This window comes from Drosophila guanche, unplaced genomic scaffold, assembly GCF_900245975.1.
Source record: "Drosophila guanche unplaced genomic scaffold, DGUA_6, whole genome shotgun sequence".
NCBI classification, from domain to species: domain Eukaryota; kingdom Metazoa; phylum Arthropoda; class Insecta; order Diptera; family Drosophilidae; genus Drosophila; species Drosophila guanche.
Window position 1 is genome coordinate 1413794 of NW_022995745.1, and position 21291 is coordinate 1435084.

At 51.2% G+C, this 21291-nt stretch overlaps 2 protein-coding genes across 3 annotated transcripts; one reads left to right on the forward strand and one right to left on the reverse strand.

Moving 5' to 3' along the window:
- The first annotated feature begins 12012 nt into the window (after window positions 1-12012).
- LOC117581003 (zinc metalloproteinase nas-14) lies at window positions 12013-17393 on the forward strand. The gene is made up of 5 exons (XM_034267810.1): window positions 12013-12024; window positions 15647-16211; window positions 16305-16478; window positions 16546-16982; window positions 17146-17393. The coding sequence occupies exons 2-5, from the start codon at window positions 16022-16024 to the stop codon at window positions 17323-17325; spliced, it is 981 nt and encodes a 326-aa protein (XP_034123701.1). The 5' UTR covers window positions 12013-12024; window positions 15647-16021; the 3' UTR covers window positions 17326-17393.
- Window positions 16988-20057, reverse strand: LOC117581002 (serine/threonine-protein kinase fused). 2 transcript variants are annotated; one of them, XM_034267808.1, is made up of 4 exons: window positions 19845-20057; window positions 18443-19788; window positions 17812-18386; window positions 16988-17739 (listed from the first exon to the last, which is right to left on the reverse strand). In XM_034267808.1, exons 1-4 carry the CDS (start codon window positions 19953-19955, stop codon window positions 17378-17380), a joined length of 2394 nt encoding a protein of 797 aa, XP_034123699.1. In that variant the 5' UTR covers window positions 19956-20057; the 3' UTR covers window positions 16988-17377. The 2 variants fall into 2 exon arrangements, with proteins under 2 accessions (XP_034123699.1, XP_034123700.1); XM_034267809.1 differs by having other exon boundaries at window positions 19223-19788; window positions 19845-20056.
- Between the last annotated feature and the right edge of the window lie 1234 nt (window positions 20058-21291).

A 21291-nucleotide genomic window follows, 5' to 3' on the forward strand; every position in this document is an offset into this window, starting at 1 on the left:
CGTCCGTTATGTAGAGCAGCCAACAGTTTTATGCTAATTCCAAGGTTCTGCAATGCTTGGGTCAACGTATCGCATGGATGCCGATCGGCTCGAGCTGCGACAAATCCAAAATCCAAAAACCAATCGAAACTGAATAAACGCTAATAAAACAGCAGCCAGCGCCACACTAATCAATGGCAGAGATGCTTAAAAAACAGAAACTAAAATGCGAAGATGACCAAAAAGTAGCAGCAGCAGAGACAGGGGACTGGGGTGGGATATAGAGACAGGGAACAGGGGAAATTGGACATTGGACATTGGACAGTCAGGGGACTGGAGACTGCAGACAGCGGACAGCGGACAGAGACAGATTTCGTTTTTTTTTTTGTTTTTTTTATAGATTTCGATTTCAATTTGGATTTCCTATTGAAAGCGTTCATTCAACTCTCAGAAGCAACGCAGCTACTTGGAGCTTGGAGTTCTTTGCTGGCCAGCTTGACAGCTCTTATACCTGCCCAGACCAAGGTTGTGTTTATTTCCTACTGGCCCAGTGGAAAAAAAGTCGAAGGTCAGCCAAGGGCCGGACGAGGGCAAGGGCAGTGGGCAGCGTCTGAAAACCTAACGCTGAGCTCCACATTTGCTTTAGAGCCGCATTTGCTAGAGAGAGAGAGAGAGAGAGGGGGGCAGCTATATATTATGATAATTTTTGAATGGAAAAACAATATGGAACGGGCCTTGGACTAGGCATTGGATAATGCCAGTGCCAGGATCGATCGATCGATCGATCGATCGTTTCGTTTCGTTCGCTCGTTCGATTGAGTGACAAGCTCAATGAAACTTTGATTCTGATTCGGATTCTGATTGTGTAACGCTCCATGAACACGCACTTGGCGTGGCTGTGGACTGGAACTGGAACTGGGACTGGAACTGAGTGGGGCAGGGGTGGGCGTTGGCTTCTAATCAGTCGGCCTGAGATTAACGAACGCATCGCATTTCTCGCACATTTCTATTTGCATGAATTGCGCTTGAGCAATTACAATGTCATCGATTTGCCAATTGGCAATTCAATTATTCAATTGAAATCGCCAGAGTGCGGGGCAGACATCGAGGGGGGTTGCATCTGTAGCAGCGAGGGAGAGTGACTGAGATCAGCCCCGAACTACGGGGAAGCACCCAAAACTGCTGCTGCTGCTGCTGCGTCGCATTATATAAAGTGACAAACATCAAGCGACTATCGACTATCGACTGCTCGACAACTGAACGATCGCTGCATGCCAATCAGCCTTCGGCACGGCATGCAATTGCGATTCAGTTCGATTCATGCGCCGCATGCAAATGCACTTTTTGGAGGTGGCAACACGCAATTGTGGTTATGTCTGCGCGCATCTCTGACTGTTCCTGCTGCAACAATGTTGCATCCACCGACTGACCCCAGGCGCAATTTGATTGCCGCCTGACCCCGCTCTGGCTGTGACTGGGTGCCACTCCAGGTTTTCACTTGGTTATGCCCCGAACCCAGTGCCGCCAAGTTGCCGCGCTGCTTTTTTGAGGCCAAATTTAATTGCATCTGCAACTGCCGCTTCGTGAAGTGTTGCAGAAGTGCCGCAGACGTGGAACCAGTGCCTCTCAGTCGCTGCGTTTACAGTTCTGATTTCTAAAGAGACTTTCCCTCAGAGCGCAGTGCCTCGAAGGGCCACAGCTGAACGCCAAGAGGTATGCTACGGGCCCACCAAAGCATGTGGCAAGGTGGCTAATTACAGATACTGAATCACACAGCTCAGGACATATCTGAGTTGGGTGGGGGGATGCTCTGATTGGGGTTTCGGCACACGCTGACGCTGACGCTGGCGTTGCAGCAGCAGCAGCAGCAGCAGCGGCAGCAACTCAGCGACATGGTCAAATGACAAGTTGGTTCAGTGGGTCGTTCAACTGGTTGGAGCCGAGCTGCTGTCGTTGCCGTTGCCGTTGCCGCTGTGGCTGCTGGCTGCGGCTGCCGGTCGTTGACCGCTGGCCTACAACCGTAGGCTATGGCGGCAGCCAGCCAGCAGAAGTGCCGTCGCCCACTCGGCTGGCTGAATGGATGAATGTTGTGGCATGGAGGGATGGCATGTGGCATGTGTTGTAAAAGAGGGGCTTGGCATTCTAAGACCATGGGCAGGGGCACGGGCACGGGCACGGGCAGGGACATTGATTTTGAAAAATGAAAGAAAAGAAAAGAAAAGAAAAGAAAAAAAAAAACACACAAGAAAAACCTCCAGTCAGTCAGTCATTGAGTCAATCTGTTTTCCGGTCACTGTGCCAACGACATTGTGTCATGCAATACCCACACACACACACACACACACACACACACACACACACACATACAGCACATGCAGAGAGAGTCAGTGGCAGAGCCAAAGCACTCGGGGCTTGGTCGCACTCAATGGCGAGATCAATGCACTCAAGCCGGGCCGCTGTGGTCTGCTGCGTCGGCGTTTGGCGGTGGGGGGGCGTGGCAGGTGGTAGTGGGACGGCAGGTGGGGGGACAGGCAAGTGTTGACAGTGAGGCAGGCGGTTGCCTAATGCATTGCAAAAAGGTTAGAAACAACAACAACAGCAATCCGGCTGGCTGGCTGGCTGGCTGGCAAGTGGCTTACCTACATTCCCAAATGCAACAGTGTTGGTGCGAATTCCACACACCATCAGCAAAAGCAGCGGCAGCAGCATCAACAGCAGCATTAACAGCGAGAAGGAGAGCAACATAACCACAACAGCAGCATTACAGAGCAGCATTGGCAGTAACAGCAGCAAGACGCCGCCCCCACGGCAAGTGCGGTGTGCCGCTGCAAGCAGATCAGATCAAAGATCGAGTAACAGACGGTAGCGGGCGGGAGTTCATTGACTTTTGCGCAAACACACAAACGTAAACGCACAAGCCTCCAACTCCAAATCAATGCAATGCACAAAAACACGCGGCGCACACACTCACGTAGGCCGTCAACTTGTCCAACAAGTTGCGGTAGACGACAGCATCGCTGCCTGCTGAATGCTGGCGCTGCAGCTGCGCGGAGAAGCAGAAACAGAAACAGCAACAGCCGCCAGCAGCCAGCAGCTAATGTTGTCGTCATCAGTGCTGTGCTGGGCAATGTGTGTCCCCCACTCTCTCTGTCTGTCTCTCCCTTTCTCTCACTCTTTTAGCTTTTGCCCAAGTTAGGTGCCAGGATAACAGCAACAGCAACATTAACAGCGACGCAGCAGCAGCAGCAGCACATCCGCGACGTCGACCATGCCAATGGCAGCGGCGTCAATGCGTCTCAGCCGCAACGGTCAATGACCGACCGACTAAAAAACAGCATTGGTATTACACACACACACACACAGCCATTCGCGCAAGTTTCTGTCGCTGTCGCTGTTTATGTTACTGCCAGCGTCGCTGCGGCTGCTGCTGCTGCTGCTGCTGCTGTCACTTCCGAGGCGAGTGCATGGCGGGGCCAAAATCCTTGCTTCAATGTCAAGGAAGTTGAAGCACCAGCGCCAGCGACTTCCTTGAGCACACCACAACACAACACATAAGCCAAGCACGCCGCACACTTCCACGAAGACTCAGTGTGACTCAACCGCCAGCCACCAGCTGCACAGTGGGCCCTGGCTGCATGAACGCGGTACACTAAGAATATACATTGGGAGAGTATGGCACAGGTTTCACTGTCTGTGTCTGCTGCCAGGTGGGTTCGTGTCTTCCTCCCTTCTCCCTCTACACTTCCTTCGGCCCTCTGTCACGGCTCGGCCTCTCGCTGTCTCTCTGTCTCTGTGCTTTTTCATTCGGACCGCATGTGTGCGCTTGGTTGTGTGTGCGTGTGTGTAAGAAGCATTTGAAATGTGCGCAGCGTCGTCGACGCCGACGTCGCCGTTGCCGGCAACAGCAACGTTGACTTGTAAACAGAAAAGTTCGTAAACCTTTAAAAGTGAAAGTAAAATCGGACGTAGACCTACATATACAAATGCAGAACCGCGACGACGAAGACAACGGGCTCTGCGTGTGTGTGTGTGTGTGTGTGTGAGAGTGAGTGAGTGTTCCCAAGAAGCAGCAGCAGCTGCCAAACCAGAAAACTCCGCACACAAAGCGGGAGCTGGCTGAAGAAGGGAGACGGAAGATGGGAGATGGGAGAAGACCGAATTGGTGAAGGAGATGGGGATGGAGATGGAGATGAAGGCGAAGGCGAAGACAAAGTCGATCTGCGTTGGCAACGGGGCTAGCTCGAGCTGATTTGCCACCATCTCACTCACTCCCGTGGGAAGTAACGCTGTCAGAACTTTTGCGCTCGCTCTCTTTTGCGCCATGCAAAACGAATGACTTCAAAGACACGAACTAGCCATAGAGAAAGAGAGAGAGGGGGAGTCAAAGAGAGCGAATGCCAACAATGAGTGTTAATGTAATAAGGGGGATGGGTGTGCGCATCCGTTCACAGATTATTCAACTTCTCCGGGGGACTTCCTCGTGTGGCTGCCAACCTTGAGTTTGGCCGCTAAACAGCGCGCAGCACGTGCTGCCCGGAATCACAACAAACCTGGCAACGACCCCGCTCGTATCAAAGACCGCAACAGGCAACAGGCAACAGGCACGAAACTGGAACCGAAGCTGGAGCCGGCATTGAATGAACTCCTGCGGCAGCAAACCGCATCCAGCAGCAGCAGCAGCAGCAGCAGCGACAACTTCCTGTCGATACCGTTACGTATGCATTATGAGCAGTCAAAACAACAGCAGCAGCAGCAGCAGCAGCAGCAGGAGCGAACGGCAAGCGGCAAACGCCAGCAGCAACAACAAAAATGCCCAAAAATAAAAAACCCAAAAACAAAACTGGCAAAAAACTGAAAAGAAACAAAACATAAACCATTACCCACCCCAACAATAATGCGTTGGGATCAAAAGTCAATAAACTTTATGCCGTGTATTCAATGAATTTTTGTCGACTGCCTGTTGCTGCCTCTTGTTGTTGTTGTTGTTGTTGTTGTTGCCTGGTCGTTTGTTAATATTTATTACGAGTAACTTTCTCGCTCGTTGGGCAGCCAGGGGTGGGGGGGATATAGGGAACGGAGCCGTTGCCAGTCGAGGGTCGAAAAAACTTTCATCAATCGATGATGCAGCATCCCCAAGCAAACCCCCCCCCGTGCAGTCAATAAACTTACCCAAAAAATATCTCACATCTCACTCTGAATTGCGTTGACTTTTCGTGTTACATAATAAGCAGAGAGACAGACCGCAGCAGGCAGCGAGACCCAAACAGCTGAGAGCCACAGCGGCAGGGTTTGTCAACCCCTGAAACTGAAAACCGAAAACCGAAAATCAAAAGCAGAAAAAGTTACAACAACAAACCATAAAGAGACCATAAAAAGCGAATACAAATTGTCACATTTGTGTGGGTGGGCAGCGACATTGGAGTGGTGTGGGGAGGGAGGGGAAGTGAACACCAAAAGGGTCGTCGACCACCGGAAGAAGCGTGCCAAAAATATCTAAGCTCCGCTCCAAAAATAGTCGCCGAGAAACAGAGACGAGTCGAGACGAGATCAATGATCCGCAGCGCCTCGCCTCGCCCCCCCCTTTACCAATCATCTCCCACTTTGAAGCACGGCCCAGGTCCGGTCCGAGAGTTTAGTCAACCAACGAACCAACGCAGCAGCAGCAGCAGCAGCAGCAGCGAGCGGCCAAGACGAGGAACGAAACGGCCATTGAACGGAGTCAAACGAGCCAAAAAGCGGAAGCAGAAGCAGAAGCAGACGGCGCTTAGAACAGCTGAGCGGCACAGCTGAGACGCGTGAGAGAGAGAGAGGGGGAGATGTACACATAGATAAATAGATGGAGAGAGTTACGTGTGCTCTCGCTCTCTCTCTCTCTCTCTCCCTCTCCCTCTGTCCGTCTGTCAGTGTTCCTGGTTGCATATTTGCCATGTACCGAAAGCGGGGCCAAACGCAGCAATAAACTTCAAAAACTTTGCCGGTCAACGAACCCAACTCATGCCGTACCGCACCGTATTCAGCGCTTTGCCTGGCTCAAAGCCAAGACAAACCGCAGCTCTTTGCTGCCGCAGTCGCCGTTAACGTTGCAGTCGCTGTCGCTGTCGCTGTCGTCGCTCGCCTCAGTCGTTTTGCCAATCGCTTGGGCTGTCTCTCTGTCCGTCTGTTTGTCCACTGCTGGAACTTCTAATCAGCTGCTGGTGGCCAGCACCCAGCTGGTAACAGCAACAACAACAATTAGAAAGCAGCGTCAAGAGCCCGCGCCAACGTCATCGGCCAACGACCAACTCTCGCTTCTTCACTTTTTGTTTTTGTTTTTGTTTCTTTGTAGTTGGTCTTCGGCGCGGAGTTTCCAACGAAACTTTGAATATGAAAGCACTCGCTGGGGCCTCAGCTTTAGGTCAACCGAATTGGAGCACGATCGTGGGACTGGGACTGGGACTGGGACTGGCAACTGTGAAGCAAGCAGTGCTCTCTGGGCAAGCAGTCGCTGCATTTAGCAAGCTTCTAGGCTAACAATCAATAGAAAGCAGCACCATCAAGCAATCTCCTCTATGTAGAATCAAAGTCTGAGTAATCAGCTGGCAGCTGGCAGCTGGCAGAAGGCCGACAAAAACGAAAGCTAAAGTTCAAAAACCTCTGGCAGCAGCAGCAGCAGCTCCAAGATTCTTTGTGGCACTGGCAAGCCATAAAGGTTGATGGGTTGTTGTATGATGATGATGTCTGTTGGCTCTTTTTTTTTTTGTTGTCTTCTGATTACTGTTTGCTGGCAATGGTTAGCGCTGCTTGCTGCCCAGTTTTTTGGAGGCATTTCACCTGGGCGAGCGGCGAGAAAGTTTCGACGACTTGTAGCGGAATCGATTGTGCACTGCTTGCCCTGCCTGCCACTTGACCAAGACAAATGACACGCCGAATGGGGTCTCGCTCGCTCGTGCTGGCATCTGAACTGAGCGAGCATCAGCGGAACTCGACTCCAAATCATGTGTGTGGATCCTGTGCAGGAAGTCAATGCTGCTGGCCAAACGGGTAATGTCTGCCAGTCGCAGTCCCCGCTGCAGTCTCTGTCTTTCAGTACTTTCAAAATGCACACACAGCTGCACGGTCGTCGCCGCAATGCGGGTGGACTAGGAGTCATTGACTCTTGCTGGCCAGAATTGGCCACTGCTCGACTGGGGGATACCCCCGGCACAGGCAGCCCAGAAACCAGAAAGAGCTTCGATTTGGCTTGGGATTATGATTATGATTATGATTATGATTATGATATTTGTGTACACAAATTATTCTTATGCTCATGGGCTGTGCGCTTGGCCAACTCGAGGCTGTCTGTGGCTGCTGTGGCTGCTGTGGCGTGGCGTGGCGTGGAGCTGCTCCCCCGGCAGCTTGCTTGACAAGAACTGCATTTTGCCTTTGCAGCAGCAGCAGCAGCAGCAGCAGCAGCAGCAATGTACACATGTTAAGCATACATACCGGGTACATACATACCTACATAAATACATCTGTCTATCTGCTGCATGTCTGTATGTGTCTCTGGTGTGTGCCTCTGTGTGTGTTTACCTGTTTTAAAAGACACTTTTTTAGTTTATTGAACTTTTGTGCACTTTGAGCGTCACCTCGCAGCACAGCACAGCACAGCACAGCACAGCACCTCCTTCTTCTCCTCCTTCTTCTCGCATCCCAGCAACGTATCGAATCGCTCTCCACACCAACAACTTCTCACGCGTTGGCGTTCGCTCACAGCGCAGCCAGCAAGCAGCTCCGCTATTGCGCATGCCTAGCCTCGTTCGGCGATCATTTTCATACCGAAATGGCCTTCAAAACGATAATTCAAGCGCTTAATTTGTATCCACACTCTTTGCAAAGTTTGTTCAACCCGCATCGGTGCTCGATGCTGGATGCTGGATGCTGACTCTGAATGTGGCACTGACTGCGCAGCAACAAGCACTAGGACTCAAATGGCTTCTGTCCTTTAGCCCTCAGGAGAAGCCCGAGTGCCAGCAGATTCGATGCGGATGTGGGTCAGGTGCTGGGCACTCAAAAATATTTCATTTCCAAAGCTTGAACAAAGTTAGCACCAAGTTATGGAATGTCCAAGAGCCAAGGCAAAGTCGTTTTCGTTTTTTTCTCGCACATGTCTAGTGCCCGGCATACCCTTTCAAAGTTACACACTCCAAAAATCCGAGGCGATTATTTAATTTAATTTTAATTGGAGAAAGTGCAAAGCCCCACACACACACACACACACACACACACACACACACAGGCACAGAAACTAAAGTTAAGTCGGCCGAAAACCAAACCAAACCAAACCAAACCAAGTCAAACAAACAAAGAAAGAAAATGCTTAATCACTTCAAATTACAAACGCATTCGATGACAAATTATGAATGTTGACAGCGGCCCAGAGCATGGCCCAGACCCAAGACCCAGTCCCAGTCCCAGAGGCAGCGACAAACAACAGCAAACACTCGCCCCGAAGGGGGCGACCAACCAGTTTTGATTTGTTTAAAACTTAACAAAAAGAAACAAAACGAAAATAAATAAAATTAATGACCGCAATGGCAACGAAATGCAAATAAAACACAAAAAGCCAAAAACCAAACCAAGCCAAACTAAAAAAAAAAACAAAAACTTCAAAACCCAAAATTGAAAAAAGGAAAAAAAAAACTATATTAAATTTCTACTTATGCAAAGTAGAAATATTGCCTAAAGAGCAGAGCCGTGTGGGAAGGGGGAAGTGCGACCCTAAAAGCATGTCACAATCCGCCAGTGAGACGGAGACTGAACGACTGAACCGCTACCCTGTGGGCAACGAGTGACTCCAGCGAGTAGCAGAGGTCGCTCAACGCGCACTCGCTGCCGAATATACCCTCAACGACGGCGACCAGCGACGAGCACCAGTTACATTAATTTCTCAAATTGATTTTCAGGCAGATAGAGATGGAGCTGGAGATGGAGATGGAGCGGTGTAGGTAGGCATTTGTATTATGCAAAACATGGAAAATACTGAATTTTAAATCGTCTGTCAAACCCCAATGGGGAACTGTCAGCTAAAAACTGAAGTTGAGGCTGCTGCTGGGACAATCAAAGTTTCAAACTTAAATTCATATGCGCATTGTGCACAAAGGGCTAAGCCTTCATTATTTTGTTGGCTACAAAACGAATCGTATCGAATCGGGATTGGGTTTTGCTTTTTGCTTTTTGGTCTTTACGTAAGGCCCTTGAACGTGCAGCGGCGATCATTAACGCGGTGAAATTTTTTCCCGTGTGGTGTGCCTTTTTTTTCTTCTGTTTTTTCTCTTGTCTGTAACGACACTTGAATTTGTGTCTGTCCGTTGTGTCTGTCCGTTGTGTCTGTCCGTTTGTCCATTCCGTCAGTCAGTTAGTCACATAATCATGAGGTTTGTGGGTCTGTTCAAACCTGATCCTCATTAGCAGCCCTGCAAAGCTGACCGCCAAAAATGGTCACGGGGAGGCACGCAGCAGTTTCCCCCCCCCCCCCCCCCCCCACCCCACTGGCCACTCCCGCTTGTGTCACGTTGTGTAATATGCAGCAAACCCCCCCCCCCCCTCCAGCCACCACCCCACTCAAGCTTTAATTACACATCGTCCGCTGCCCCGTTATGCCGCTCCCATTTTTGGCTCTTCTCAAATATTTGCCGTGCACATTTTGACCGAGTTTTCTTTCCTCGCTGATAAGCAGCTGATAGCACGGAATTCCAGGCGCCACCCAATAAAAACTGCAGCGTACATTTATCAGCAGGGATTATGTGTGTGCCCCGCTTTGTGTCTGCCCCCAGAGTGTCTTGGCTCGGAGAAAGTCTCGTGCGTAGAGCGAGCGATAATGATAATGAGTGATAATAATGACGATGGAGAGCGACCCCCTCCGAGAACCACTGACGAAAAGTTCAATAAACTCCAAAAGTTTGCTAAAAAAAAACAACAACAACAAAAGCAATCGCAGCTGCGACGCATGCGTCGACAGCGGCGCCATGAGGCAACGTGCAACGTTTGTGAAAGCCGCACGAAGCAAAGCAAAACAAAACCCCAGCAGCAGCAGCAGCAGCAGCAGCAGCAGCACTCCATGCCGAAAACGGCCAGTTGGTAAGTGCGTTTTACATTGCAATGCCAGTCGCCCAATAGCCAATGCCCACTGTCCCCTGCCCACTGCCCACTGCCCACCGTCTGCGTCGTAAAGCTTTTTCTTGCTGTCGCTGTCGCTGGCGCAGTCGCTGCCTGCTGCCTGCTGCTTTCTGTCGTGGCCGCTGTTGGCGTCTGCGCGACTGCGTTCGTTGACTTAACGCACTACTAACTCAGTGCCACAGTCACCGACTTTTGAAATGTGTGTTGTAAACACACAAACACACACACACACACATGCAGAGAGAGAGAGAGAGACTGGCACTCAACGTAGCCACAGAGACACAGAGCCAAACAGAGGGGCACACACCACACCACACACAAGTGCCTGTTGCTGCTTGCTGCTGCCTGAAGTTTGTGTTCATTTTTCACCATTATTTATGCTAATGATCCACACACACACACACATGCTGTTGCTTTTGCTTTTGCTTTTTTACTGTGTGGACGGTGGGCTGTGGGCTCTTAGCTTTGCCTTGGGCTCTGGGACTTTGCCTTCGCCTCAGGCTCCTCTGCAATTGAGCTCTTCCTCTTCCTCTGCCTCTGGCTCTGTGCTCTTCCTCTGCCACTGTGCTCTTCCTCTGCCTATGTCCTCTGCCGCTGTTCCGCTATTCCTCTTTCTCTGCTTGCCTTTGGACCTGCCCTCTGCTTCTATTACCACACACACACGAACACAGCAATATCTACAGAACATGTGCAAGGTTCGATGAATGGTTCGATGGCTGCGCATGCATCTCCGCGTGTCAACACTTTCGTTGCAGCTCAGCCAGTCGGCCAGCTTGTTAGCTGGACCATCAAAAGTGTTGCGCGATGTCCGAGGCGGATGCAGCTCTGAGCCTCTCTCATACGGAAGCAACAGCAACAACAACAAGCACGGGGAGCAGCAGCAGCAGCAGCAGCAGCTGCCAAATTGTTGGCATGGAAGTGAAAGCATCTCCGAAAGTTGTTAAATATGAATGTGCAGACTTGACTTTCGATGCGTTCGCGTTCGCGTTCCGTTCCATTCCAATCCATTCCGTTTTATTCCACTCCCAGCCGAAGGGTGGCCAGGTCTAGCATGTGGTAGAGGCTAGCAGCAGCAGCAGCAGCTGCAGCAGAACCAAAATTAATTTCATTTTTTTCACATTTTATTAAGCAAAATGAAATGACCGATCGATTTTGAAGGCCTGCCTGAAGGTAGGTCATGACGTTGCTTTCGCTCTGACCGTACTCACACACACACACACACACACACACACACACACACAGAGAGTGTCGCCGCAAGGAAGAGAAATTTCGCGCCTCCAACCAGGGGCAGTTCGGTGTCTCTCTGCCTGCCCGCCTGCCTGGCTGTGTGTCTGTTTGTTTGTTTCTCCCTCGCTTTTTGTGTTGACCAAATACAAACTGAAGCGCCGACACAAATCAAACAAAGCAAAAAGCAACAACAACAAGAAAAAACATTTCAATTCATTTGGCGATTCAATTAAATCAAATCAAACATAGACCAGCCTCCCAGGCAGCAGCGGAACAACTATTTTCCGCCATTTTCAGTGCAAATTGGCAAGCAAGTCGCCACGCCCACTCCACACTGATTGCGCAAATGCATAAAGAGAGGAGGAGAAGGCACACGAGTGGCACGCTTTTTCTCTGCCAGGCCCTTTCGAGCGGAAGAAAGCCAACGGCCCAGACACGATCAAGCGCGCGATAGGCCTATACAAAAAATTCAACTAATAAGAATCGTAGCAGCAACTCCCAACATTTACAGATAGGCCGTACAAAAGTTCCCTGTGCTCCCCTCTCCTACCGCTGCAGATACTGCCCCTCCCCTACCCCACCAAAAGCTCTCTCTCTCTCTCTCTCTACGCTACGTTCTTGTTTAATGTTTTTTAATGTTTCCTATTTATTTTTCCTCACTTTAGAAAGTTTGCTCCGTGCTGTGTGTTGGCCATGGCTTTGCTTTGCTGCTGAATGTTTGCCCTTCGTTCAGTCCGCAGAGATCTTTGCGCTGTGGGCAGCAGCCAAGTGTATCCTGAAAGTAAAAGTGATGATGAACTGTTCGTTACAGATCCTCTAGTGTACGACTACAGCCAAAATGCAACAGCCACAGCCACAGCCCAAGCGGCAGCATGTTTATGTCAATTTTTATTCGAATTTGAATACAAGTAGGTGAAATGTCATTGAACTCGCAACCAGCAGCAGCCACACAGCCGCAACAGCAGCAACCATCAGCGGCAGGCACTTGGCTGGCTGGCTGGCTGGCTGGCTGGCAAGTGTTGCTGCTGCTGTCACAGCCTGCGTCAACGCTTACTGCGGCAGTGGCAGCAGCCGCATCCACAACAGCTTGAAAAGCTGCAGGATGCACTGCCCACAAAGTGTATCCTGATTGCTGCTGTCGCTGTCGCTGCCGCTGCCGCAGTCACTGCAGCAGTTGCCGCTGACTGCGCTGCCACTGCCACTGCCGCTGCCAGCAGCAGTCGTGGCCCCGCTCGAGTTCAATGCACTTGATTTGGCATACATTTGGCATTCGGCTTGTTATCAGACGGCAGCCACACTGGTGGCAGCAACGGTGGCTGCTGGCTGCTGGCTGCTGGCTGCACCGATCTGCTGCCGATTGCCGCTCTGTTGCAGCTGAAGTTTGTCGAACCAGCATCAACTCAAAGGCACGTCGTAGATTTGAAATATTTTTAGCTGCTCTTTTTTTGGGAACTTTCCTTAAATGCAGGACATAAAATGCAATGCACTATTTTGGGTCTGTGGTCTGTGATTCGTGACAGCATTTCCACATTTCCATGGTAAACATTTTTCCCATGCAGCCCGCAGCCCCACAGTCCCGACCCACCGCCAGTCGTTGCGTTTGAGTGTGTTTGCCATACTTGTTGAGTGCGATTGTTATCATTGCCTCGGCTGACTTCGGGTTTGATGTTTGCGTTTGAAGTGCTTCGTGTTTGAAGCGTTTGGGCGCGCTCTCTTCACGCTCAAGAGCGCGTCGCGTTGTCGAAGCTAAGAGCGGCGGACGCCGACGCCAAAAGAGAATGACTGGAAGAGAGCAATCAGCTGTTTGCATAGCACGCGGCACCCCAAAAATGCATAGAAGGCAGACATCGGTAGGAGCAGGGGCTCAGGTTCAGGCTCTGCCTCCTGCCTCTGAGCTTTAACAATGCCCATAGGACATAGGCTGGTTAGGTAAGTTGAATGTTTGTTTGTTTGTTGCAGCAGCAGCAGCAGCAGCCACGCTGTTTCAATGCCAAGTGCCCCGGAGTAGAGAGAGATGTGTGCCACATTTTTGTGTGGATTTGGCACAGCAGCAACAGCAACAAAAAAAAGCTAAAATAAAGAAAGAAATGATTGGCGTATGCAAAAGGCAGGCAAGCAAGCAGTCGACTGGCTGGCTGCAAGGCGGATGTGGCTGCCCGTTGCTCCTGGCCACAGCCACTGCCAGAGATTCATTAACATTTTGTGGCAAGCGAAAACCGTCTGACGAGTGGCAGCAACAGCAGCGGCAGCGGCAGCATGTCTATGCCACAAGTGAAATGTTCTGCTTTCGCTCTGCCTCCGTGGCACCGCTTCAGAATTATTTTGCAAATTGCAGATATTATAATCTCTGTGTGAGCGTAGAAAGTTGGCAATCAATCAATGTGGCAACTTTCGCTCTGCTTGCAACAAATTGTTGCAACGTTTTTTCCAGCAAGTTCGTTGCCTAAGTCTTTCGTTGCACCCAATCGCTGTGTGCCACTTGTGGGGCGAAAAACTAAACAGCAAAAGCAGAACCCAAGCAGCACTGCTTGCTGAGGGCAGCACTGCTTGTCCCATATCGGTTTTTGCTCAGCCGCCTTGACCATGTGGCACTTAATGGCTAATTAATCAGTCAGCAAGCTCATCCATTTATGGGCATGCGCATGCACTTTCGCCGCACTTACACAAAATCCAAAACCAAATCCAAAGCCAAAGCCAAATCCGAGCCAAAACGCACAAAACATCAAACTCCAAACTCCAAACTCCAATTTCACCAATTAAACTAATGCACAATTGACGATAGAAATTTCTTGGAAAAAGTCTACCAGTTCGTCAGTGAGTCTACCGGTCGGCCAGTGGACCAAGCAGCAGCAGCCGGCGGGGCGGCAAGCAGTAAATGGCAAACAAAAGGGGAAGCAGCAGCAAAAGGGGGAAACGCACTCGGAAAAGCACACGCAAAAACCAAGGCAACAACAGCATCAAAAGTGCAGCGAAAAATGTGCACAAATTGCAGCGTGCAAGCAGTGCAAACCAGCAGCAAACAAAACGCCAAAAAAAAACACAACGCACAAGCAGCAAACACACACACACACAGAGACAGAGCAAACAAGGCAGTCAGTTGTTGCCACTGCCACCACTGACACACTGACTGTTGCATGTTGTTGTTGCTGCATACATTTTGTGACCATGAACGTGAAAAGTGCGCAAAGTGAAAAATAATTGATTCCGGAAGGAAACTGCCGCAACTGGTTTGCCGTTTTCAGTCTTTGACTTGGATTTGGGTTTGGGTTTGGGTTTGGGTTTGCTTTTGCTGCTTGCAACTGTTGCTCGCTGTGTCTCGTGTGTTGCGCTGTTAATTTCATTTTTTCTTGCTGCTGTGTGCCTTTGGGCTGCCGCTGGAACTTTGCATTTTGGGTGCCGTAACCGTGGCAAACGGCTGCCCACCTGCATTTCTGGTCTATTAACACGGAGCAAGCAAGCAGTCCGCCAGTCAAGCAGTTGGTCAAGCAAGCAGTCCGCCAGTCAGTCATTCATCAGTGCCTCTCCCTTTTGCTGCCTCTCTCTCTGCTGATTGCATCTGGAATTCTGCATGGAAGCTCGCAGCTCACAGCTCACAGCTGATGACAGTTGACAGATGTACGCCCAAAAGGAAGTGGAGAAATCGGCAGCTCTTGAATGATTTTTTTTTTTTTGCCAAAAAATCGACGGCGCCTCCTCCTCCTCATCCACTCTTTGTTTTTCTGGGTCATTGGCGCAGAAAGTGACTGCCGCCAGTCGCACGTTCCCCCCCTGCCGATCTATGCAGCCAACCGTCTAATGACTGCAAAATGTTCTCAGCGCCTGTGCAGGAAGTCAATTACCGCCTCGAGGAAGCGGCGCGGCCTCGCTCCATGGAGGCATCGTCTTTTGGCATCGCTTGTCTCAAATTTGCAATCTCTGCCGCTTAACTTTCTCAATTGAAAATTGCAACGCTTGCTGCGGCTGCTTGTTGATTTCCCTCGAATTTTCCGCTGCTGCTGCAAAAGTGTGTCAAGTTTTTTTTTCGACAAAGATCAAGTACATCTCAGATATGTATGCTGCTGCTGCTGCATCCGCTGCGGGCATTTCCAGTTGCCATGACCAAAATGTTCTCGAAAAATGGTCTTAGACTTTGCTGCAATTTGGCAGAGTGAAAGTGCAGGCGGCAGGCAGTTGGAAATTGTTAACTGGAGTTGCAATTGCAGCAGCAGAGAGAAACGCCAAAAGTGGCGGCAGAATTTGCAGCTCGAATCTGGCGTGGGTGCCGGGCTGCAGGTTCCTCCGTCGACCCACTTTGGAGACAGCACAGCCCTTCAGTCTGTCCATCGATCTGTGGCATGAGGCAGCTGGCTGTCTCTCTCTCTCTCTCTCTGTGTGTGTGCTATTTTCATATGCGCACATTGTTGCCACTGATAACCCAGTATCCCAGTTAAATTGTTAAATCCAAAGCCGTAAATGTGCGCCCAATTTGAATACGCGCCGAAAGAGAGAGCAAAACGAAAAACGAAAAACAAAAAACGAGACGGTGACAATAAATCCGTTATGCATAAATGCCAGGCCCACGCTCAAGCCCCGAAGCGTAAGTACTCCCACTTTCAGTTGAAACTTTTTTGTGGGCTCCCCCCCCAGTGGCGACATATAAAAGCGGCGACACGGCCCAGCCGGCGTTTCTTTTGGCCAGACAATGCCGAGAAGGAGAAGTGCGCTTATCACAGACAGCTGCCAGCTGCTGACAGTCATGGCGCTGACCCTGGCGCTGGTCAGCACTCAGCGCAGCGACGTTGCGGTAAGAAAAGCGAACAGCAACAACGATGTGGCAGTGCCACCCGCGCCGCGCTGGGGCGCCAATATGCAAATGCTGCGACGTCACAATAGTAGGTCCCGAGGGATATATTTCTGACTAGCAGCTAAAGATTCTCCACTAACTTCCCCGCTCTCTCTCTCTCTCGCTCCCGCTCTTCGTGCAGGTGCGGCCTTCAATTTCTGGACGGAGGAGAGCGACACAAACATTTGGGAGCATTGCGGACTCTTCGAGGGTGACATTATGCTGCATCGCGAGCTGCTGCGCAATGGATTGCTGAACGAGAGATCGACCTGGCCGGAGGCATCGATACCCTTTTACATTGATCCGCAGGATTTCAGTGAGTGTTCGCTGGCCAAACTCCGGCCACTCGTTGATTCATTTCCATTGCCCGCTACTCGTTGCAGCTGCCAACGAGACAATGACCATATTGCGTGGCTTCAAGGAGTACCACGAGCGGACCTGCATACGCTTCCGGCCGTATGTGCAGGGCGACAAGCACTGGCTGATGATCAAGGGCAACTACTCGGGCTGCTGGTCGAGCGTGGGCCGGCGGCAGGGCGGCCAGGTGCTCAACCTGAACACGCCCAAGTGCGTGACGCATGGCGTTGTGGTGCACGAGCTGCTGCATGCCCTGGGCTTCTATCATCAGCAGAGCGCCACGGAGCGCGACGAGTACGTGAAGATCAACTGGGACAACATACTCGATGGACACGCGCACAACTTCAACAAGTATGCGCGCACGCACATAACGAACTTTGGCGTGGAGTACGACTATCAGAGCGTCATGCATTACAGCTCCAGGGCGTTCAGCAAGAATGGCAAGGCAACCATTGAGCCGTTGGTGAGTGGGCTTCAATTCGTATGTAATTTATGCTTAAACCCAAAGCTACAAACTAACAAAGAGTCAGGCATTCAATCTGTGGAAAGCGGCGAGTAACTCACTCGCTACTTTCACTCGATGCATGCACTTCCTTATGACTAATACTTATTCTATCCCCCTGCAGGATCCGTACGCCTCGCTGGGCCAGCGACGCGGCCTCTCCGACAAGGACATCTCGAAGCTTAACGAAATGTACGAGCAGGACTGCAACGAGGACTCGCTGCTCAATTTCGACCGCTTCGGGGGCTACATCGACGAACTGCTCGACTACCTGCAGGGCAATCTGCAGGATCTGTTCGGCTAGCGGCGCTGTCGCTGTCGCTGCCACCGATTGATGCGAATAAAGCGGTGGGCTGCTAGGCCACAAAGAAACTGAATTGGCTCAGCTCGTCGAGGGTCTGGGCCGCCTCCAGGCGTACGGCCGGGCAGTGCTGCTGCTCGGCGAGTGACTGCAGGGCGCTGCGCAGTTCGGCGCCCCACATGCAGTGCACACCGCGCAGGCTGAAGCGGGCGAGCAGACGCAGCAGTTGGCAGGCGCGTTGCCGCAGCAGCTGATGGCGGCTCTGGAGTAGGGCGGCGAAGCGCAGACGTGGACTGAATACGATGCGCTCCACCAGCTCCGCGTTCTCGGGCAGTTCGCGCAGCACGCAGCTCATCAGCGCCAGCATGCAGCCAGCGAGACGCACCGAGCTGGAGTCCGAGTCCGCGTGCTTGAATTCTGCAAAGAGCGAGAGAGAGGGAGAGATTGGATGTGGGTTGCAGGTTGCAGGATGTGGGCTGCATGCCGTACCGTGGGTGAGGAAATTGAGAAAGAGATCGTTGACGGCGAGGATGGCAATCGCATCGCAAAACTGGCTGAGGAACTGCTGCTGCTGGTGGACCAGGTGGCAGACCAACTCGTACAGGCTGCACGCGGTGCCCATCTCCTCGACACTGAGCTCCGGTATGCTGCGCATTGTGCGGCTGAGCGAGCCCAGGGTGAGCGGTGCCGAGGCTGCCGAATCGCTGAGCTGGCGATGGGAGAGCAGCAGCTTGCAGGCATACATGAGATTCGGCACGAGCTTCACGTCCACATAGACATTGCGTATCAGGTCGAGATCGACGAGCATCAGCGGCTCGGCGAGTACAAAGGGCAGCGAGAGCAGCTGCGCGACACTCTGCAGCACCTTGGGTATGGCCTTGGAGTTGCGCAGCGGCGCCACAATGATGCTGACGAGATTGTGCTGCTTCAGCGAGTCGAACTCGCCGTCCATTAGCTCCTGTATGGAACGATGCAGGAATGCCAGCCACTCGTCGTTCTCGATGGGCGGACTCTGCGACTCGTCGCAGCTGTCCCAGCCGGGCAGCAGGCAGGGCGGCGTATTGCTGGCAAACAGAAAACGAATTAGAAACGGAGTCTATCTGGGATGCTGTACACTCACTCGCTGCTTAGCTTCTCCTCGTTGGTTGAGTGCAGCGATTGCTTCAGCTGTGCCTGTGCCTGTGCCTGCGCCTCCTTGTCGCGGCACTTGCGCTCCTGCGCGGTCAGCATTTCCGTTGTCTTGCGTTGCGCCTCCGTGTCAATGCTCTGGCCGAGACGCAGCGAGAAGTTATCCAAATTCTGGCTGAGTTTGCGCTTCTCCAGATCCTTGCTGCGCGACAATTGGCGCAGGTTCAGCGCTGCCTTTAGCTTGGCAGCGACACCCTTGGCGCCCCCGGCCTGCACCTCGGCGGGGAAGTTATCGTTCTGATGGTTGAGTATCATATTGGAGTTGCCGCTGACGTAGCAGGTCTGCGAGTTGACCAGCGGCCCAGCGTCAAGCGAGGCTGACTCGTCGGGCGGCATGTCCCGGAAGGAGATGTCGGCAAAGGGCACAAGCACGCGGTGACCATTGTCCTCGGCATCCGTTTCCAGCTGCTCAATGTCGCTGGGCGCAATGGCATTTATGCTGTCCCGCGAGGTGCTCAGATTCTCATTGATGCCCGCCTCCCCCAGCTGCAGGGCCGCCAGCACATCGTTCAAGTCGGCCGTTCGCTGGCTGGACTTCTGGACACGCCCCTTGGCCGCTTTGGGATTGATGAAGGGCGAGGCCTGTGCCGCCTCCGGCTGCACCTCGGCAATGTAGAGTTTGCCCTCGACAAAGGGATGGCAGAGCAGCTGGGTCCAGGAGATGCGCATGCCCGGGTCCTTCTCGAGCAGTCCCTGCAGAAAGGAGCGGCACTCGCTGCTCAGCGTGCTCGGCCACTTGACGTCCTCGTGCTTGATCAGCTTCACCAGATGCAGGATGGAGGTGGCGCAGAAGGGCGGCTGCCCCGCCATGCTCTCGTACGCGATGCAGCCGAGGGACCACATGTCCGCCTGATGGTCGTACGGCTGCTCCGCCAGCAGCTCGGGCGCCATGTACAGCGGTGTGCCCTTGATCGATGTCAGCACGTGGGTGCCCAGCGTCATGTTGCGCGCGAGCCCGAAGTCACAGAGCTTGGCGTGCATGTTCTTGTCCAGCAGGACATTCTGTGGCTTCAGGTCGCGGTGCAGGATGCGATTCGAGTGCAGATAGTACAGCGCCGAGACCAAGTGGCCAATCACACGTCGCGCATGCTCCTCGGGCATGGCCCCGTTGAAGGACAAGTAACGGTGCAGATCCATCAGGGCGAATTCCGTGACCACAAACAGATCAAACTTCGACTCGAAGGACTCGATCATCTCGATGACGTGGGGATTCTTGAGGCGTGCCTGAATGTCGCACTCCCTGCGCAGATTCTTTAGCTCTCGATTCGATCGGCCGCGCTGTAAAGGCATTAAAGAGTGAGGGGTGGGGGGGTTACTTGTTGCATGCCACTTACCTTGGAAATTACTTTGATGGCAACCACTTTGTCGTCGTCGCGACGCTGCGCCTTGTACACGCAGCCAAAGGAGCCTTGGCCCACCAGAGAGCTGACCGCGTAGCGGTTCATTGTTTTTGCACTAATTCTTGTCCAATTTAAATGTTTTTAATTAAATTTACCCACGCAAAAACAAAACAGTGTGCAGTGTGAGCGCGGATTGTTTACCGCCTGACCCTCACAAATATACAGAAATATACCATCTCATTTTCAAAATTTATCGTAAATATACCGAATCGTAAATCATTTTGATGTTGATTTTGATGTTCTTCTTAATATTACTATCTAGTTAGGACTCCCATCTCTTAAACTATAATTTTTGTAGACTCAAAAATTAATTCCACACAAGATTGGATAAATTTCATGACTTCATTATATTGGATTGTCTGCAAGATCGCATACGGAGCAGAGACAAAAACACCCAGAGGGAACTTAGGAAAAACATGAGTGTGGGGCACTTTGGATACCCTATATTCGTTAACATAGCTTACAAATTGGATTAAGTAGACGGATGAAATTAATTTAATGTAACATTATATGCCGTTTGCTATAAATATACATTGAACGCAATTTCGCGATTAAAATAACACGCAAAATCGTGTACCGTATTTACGGTCACCCTGCCTGTTGATGCCGCCTACGCTGAGGAGTGCGCGCATCTGGCAACGCCAGCCATGCACAACAAAGGAACATTTCAAAAGAATGTTGCAGTCGAAGGAAATCGATTGGCAAAATACTAGATGTAGAAGTATTTTTTTGGTGGTTGGCTGGTCGATTGGTGAAGGGGCAAGGCGATAACCGGTGCCGTTGATAGAGAGAGAGAGGAGAGTTGAAGACAGGCTCGAATATATATTCCACGAGCCAGCTCACCCACACCCTCAAAGAAATGCCATGCCAGGCCCTTGAGCTTGGTTCAAGGTTCAAGAAGAGAGGGTCCGCTGCATTAAGTAATATCGTCAGCGTTAGATCGTTTGTGTGTGTGACCGTGGAGAAGACAATCGGAACCAAATCGGAAAAAAGGAAAACAGACCAGCGGGTAAATTCAGAGGATTTTTAATAGCATTCAAGCAAAAGTGTGTCCGTTCAAGAGTGAACAAATTCCAACATTTAATATTGGAAAACTCTTAGGGAAAATTATAGAACAGATTTGGCCAAATTACAATTTCCCGGCCCGCGGAATCCTAGTCACAGGCGATCCCGCCTCAGCGCCACAGTTAAATAATTAATACATAAACGCCTACATAAATACATTCATAAATAATATATATAGATTAAAATTAATATTTAATTAATTAGCCGTCCCCATATATATTTATTCACCATATTTATGTAACTTACTGAATGTAGTCTTTGGATTTATATTTACACTTATTATTTATATTTATTTCCACCTCTATATTTTCCACCC